This window comes from Myotis davidii, unplaced genomic scaffold, assembly GCF_000327345.1.
Source record: "Myotis davidii unplaced genomic scaffold, ASM32734v1 scaffold698, whole genome shotgun sequence".
NCBI lineage: Eukaryota > Metazoa > Chordata > Mammalia > Chiroptera > Vespertilionidae > Myotis > Myotis davidii.
Genome location: NW_006290032.1, coordinates 316,380 through 320,046, shown reverse-complemented (window position 1 = coordinate 320,046; position 3,667 = coordinate 316,380). Strand labels below are relative to the sequence as shown.

Genomic DNA, 3,667 nt, shown 5'->3' with positions numbered 1-3,667 from the left:
CCCCGCCATGGCTGTGCTGGTGGCAGGGCGGGTGGGCGGAGGTGCCTCTCCTGCAGCGGCCGGGCGTGCCATCCTCCGGTTGTGTCCACAACCCCTGAAGTTGCCATGTCCAGCGTTTCCAGGGCCCCTGCTCCCGGTGCCCACGTGGTGACACCAGGCCGTGGCTCTCACCCACCGTGTGCTCATCTGAGCGTTTTCTATGTACATGGTACCCGGACGCCCGCACTTGTGCGGGGACGCCTGTCGCCTGCTGTCACGGGAGAGTCTGTGGGAGCCCAAGGTCGAGGGCCCCGTGGGGCTGGGCGAAGTGGAGGAGGGTGAGCGCCAGTTCCCAGGGCAGCCGGAGGCCAGGAGCCGGGACCCAGCACCGGGAGGAGGCTCTCTTTGGTCACAGATTAGCTGACAGTTAAGGGGACACTAACCAGGGAGCATGTGCTCAGCGTGGGGTGGGGGGGTGGGGGGGCAGGCAGGTGTCTCACAATCGGCGCCGTGGCTGAGGGTCTGGGGAGCCAGCCTCACGGGGCCTCCTGCTCCAGGTCGTCCCCGCACAAGTGCCGCAGGAGCTGCTGGAGGTCGCGCTGGAGGTCGTCCCGCTGCAGGGCCTCGGGCACATCCTCCAGGGACTCCAGGTGCACGCGCTTCCCACGCCGGTCCCTCACCACGGCCCGCTTCTGTGTGCGGGCCTTACGGAGCGTCGCCCTGGGAGGAGACCACACAGGTTAGGCCCTGCTCTGCGGACCCACCGCCCATCACTCGCGCTGGCTCAGGGGTGCGGCTCGTCCCAAGTGACCCCACGCAGACCGGCTGGGAAAGACCACGGGAAACGCACTCAAAGCTCCGTAGCTCCAGCTTAACCCAACGGGCTGGGAGGTGCTGCTGTGGCGGCTGCGTTACTATCCCGACCCCGAGTGAAACGATGCCACGTGACCAGTTCAGTCTCAGGCCTCCCCGTCCACACGTAAATGCACGTCTGTACCACATAGTGTGCCCAGAGCATTTCATGTGCAGGCCTCCCCGTCTACATGTAAGTGCACGTCTGCACCCCACAGTGTGCCTGAGCGTGTTTCATGTGCAGGCCCCATCATCTACATGTAAGTGCACGTCTGCACCCCACAGTGTGTCTGAGCGTGTTTCATGTGTAGGTCTCACCATCTACATGTAAGTGCACGTCTGCACTCCACAGTGTGTCTGAGCGTATTTCATGTGCCAGGTGCTATTATTATAGTGACAAATAAGGAAACTGAGTCCCAGAGAGTTTAAGTGATGCTCCAAGTAAAACCACAGGAAGGTCTGGCGGGGCGAGGCCAGGACCCTGCGCCTGAGCCGGGGGAGCCCTGCTCACAGGCCTCACAGGGACCGTGTGGGGTGGTTGGGTGGTGGGCGACACCAGCACTGTCCTCACAGATCCCCAGTGTCCAGAACTGGGGGTCTGCCCTCCGCGACGTTCTCAGCACCTGCCTGACACCTCGATGCATCTAAGACCACCTGGAGCTTGGGGCTCCTGGGCCCCCCGCCCCTCCTCCTGCTACCTCTCCTCCCCCGTGACGGGAGCTGTTCTGCACCTGTGAGCACCTGCAGTTGGTTCCTCCTGATGAAAAGGCCACATCAGGTTCCAAAGGTGGAGGCCACGATTTCCTAACTACTCAGCACCCACATTTCTTATTCTCCAAAAAGGCAACTGACTCTCCGCCAGGAGCTCACAGAGGCCTGTGTAGCTTGGTGTTGGGGACAGTGTCCGTCCCAGGCTGTTCCCTAAAGGTTGGTGCCACACATGGGACGAAGGTACTATGGCCTCGTGCGTGTCCCCTGGGGACAGATTCACCTCTGCCCCGGGCCCGAGGGGGCACCCTGAGGGGTGAACACACCTGGCCGAGTCGGGACCCAGGCCCACAGGCTGTCCGCATCCTGGCGGACGCACACGCTGCAGTGAGGACTTGCGAGGAGCTGGTCTGGAACCCACACCCAGGGAGCCCTCCTGAAGCAGGCTGTGAGCTACGGCTCCTCTGGGTGGCCCAGTAGCACCGAGAGTGCGGACACAGGCATCCTCCGTGTCGCAGGGGCGCCGTGAGCTGTGTGTGCGTCACACGCGTCAGCTCTCACTGCGGCTGCTCTGTGTGCTCGAAGGGGACCGACAGAGCCTTCCCTCACTGGCTGTCACGTGTGCCCCTCAAGGGCAGCTTTCCCTTCTGTGCGGGAAGGGAGGCGCACAACAGGACTTGTGCCCACAGGGACTGTGCTGCGAACCCGAGACCACGTGCTCAGTGCTCACAGGGATGCGTGGGCAGAGCCCAAGGCAAGACGCCAGCAACCACACGGCAAATCGTGAGGATGCCACACGGGCGCCGCACAGTCAGGCCCCTCCACAGGCGCACACGGGCCCACACGGCTGCACATGGCTGCTCACACTTCTCGAGCTGACAGAGGCGCCGGCTTCAGCGTCGCCAGGCGCTCAGGCCCACGGCACATGCAGAAGCAGGACTAGCTCGCTCACACGCAGCACGTGCTGTTAGAGGGCGATGGACCGGACGGAGCTGCAGGCAGTGCACACGGCAAGCAACCGACGATCCGCTGACCAGGCTCCCCTGTCCCGACCCGTCGGCACGGGACCCCCCGGCTGGCCTCCGTGGAGCAGGGGTGGCCGCGGGGACAGGCTTCCGGTCCTCACACCTGGTGTCACCTGACTCCCTGACCCCGGGGCTTTGGGGTGTGGCCCCTCTTGTTTTCTTAAGTTGGAACAGGGTTAGTTGGCAAGGAGCACCCCGTGCTACCCAAACCTTTTCACGACTGATCCGTCCTCTCTCAGGACTTCCTCCTCCACTAAGCTGGGAGCGTGGACTTTCTCGTGGCTGCCCGTGTAACTCAGAGCCTGAGGGAGACACCGAGACGTCACCACGCGGGCCCGGGCACGAGGCTCCGCAGTCACAGCCGAGGACAGACACGCGGGACTTCAGGGGATGAGACGCCCTCTCGGAGCAGATGAGCACGAGTTTCACTTACCCGCTCCCCCCTCCATGCGGCTTCATCACCTTCCTTCCTTCACAAAGGTTCACCCAGCATCCACCCTGCCACGGCTTAGCTGCCTGCTCTCCCCACCCCTCCTCACCCCTCCCCACCCTCCCCTCCACAGTGGAGACTAAGGACCAGTGACCACCGAGCGCCCAGGTCACCGGCTGCCATGGAAGGGCAGCGTTTGGAGAGGCTGCCGCCCTGCCCTGGCCCTTCCAGGAGTCTCCGTGCGCACTGCAGGCGCGAGGAGACCACAGGTCATGTTCAACGCGACAGCAATGACCATCTAGCACCTCCCCCAGTCACACCCACAGGGCAGCGGGTCCGGAACACGGCGCCCTTCCTCTTGGATGGGGGAGGTACTGGGCACCCCGTCGGCCCTCACACTGGGCCAGGCCTCCAGGACCAAGAGGCGCCACGGGGGCTCCCGGGAAGCCCCACTGCCCATCAGCCACCAACCGGCAGCTTGCGGCTTCCCGACAGTTTGGGTTTTGGAATCAGAGTGAAGTTGTGTCCCTGCCACTGGGGACCCGACTCCTAACGCCTAGAAGTCAGAGCTTAGCTGTGGCGCTGGTGTCCATCTCTGGGCGCATTCAGGACCATTCCTGACGGGACCACAGCCTCTCAGGTTCTCCCCTCACTGACGGGTTGTTGGTGGGGG

The 3,667-nt window shown here is 63.8% G+C and overlaps 1 protein-coding gene across 1 annotated transcript in view; it reads right to left on the bottom strand.

Moving 5' to 3' along the window:
* Positions 1-6: 6 nt before the first annotated feature.
* The window catches only part of ANK2 (ankyrin 2, neuronal), a 154,136-nt gene continuing 150,475 nt past the window's right edge, over positions 7-3,667 (bottom strand). Inside the window, exon 47 of the mRNA XM_015563371.1 lies at positions 7-699. Within this exon, the coding sequence (XP_015418857.1) occupies positions 685-699 (15 nt within the window). The 3' untranslated portion in view covers positions 7-684. The remainder of the gene's footprint in view (positions 700-3,667) is intronic.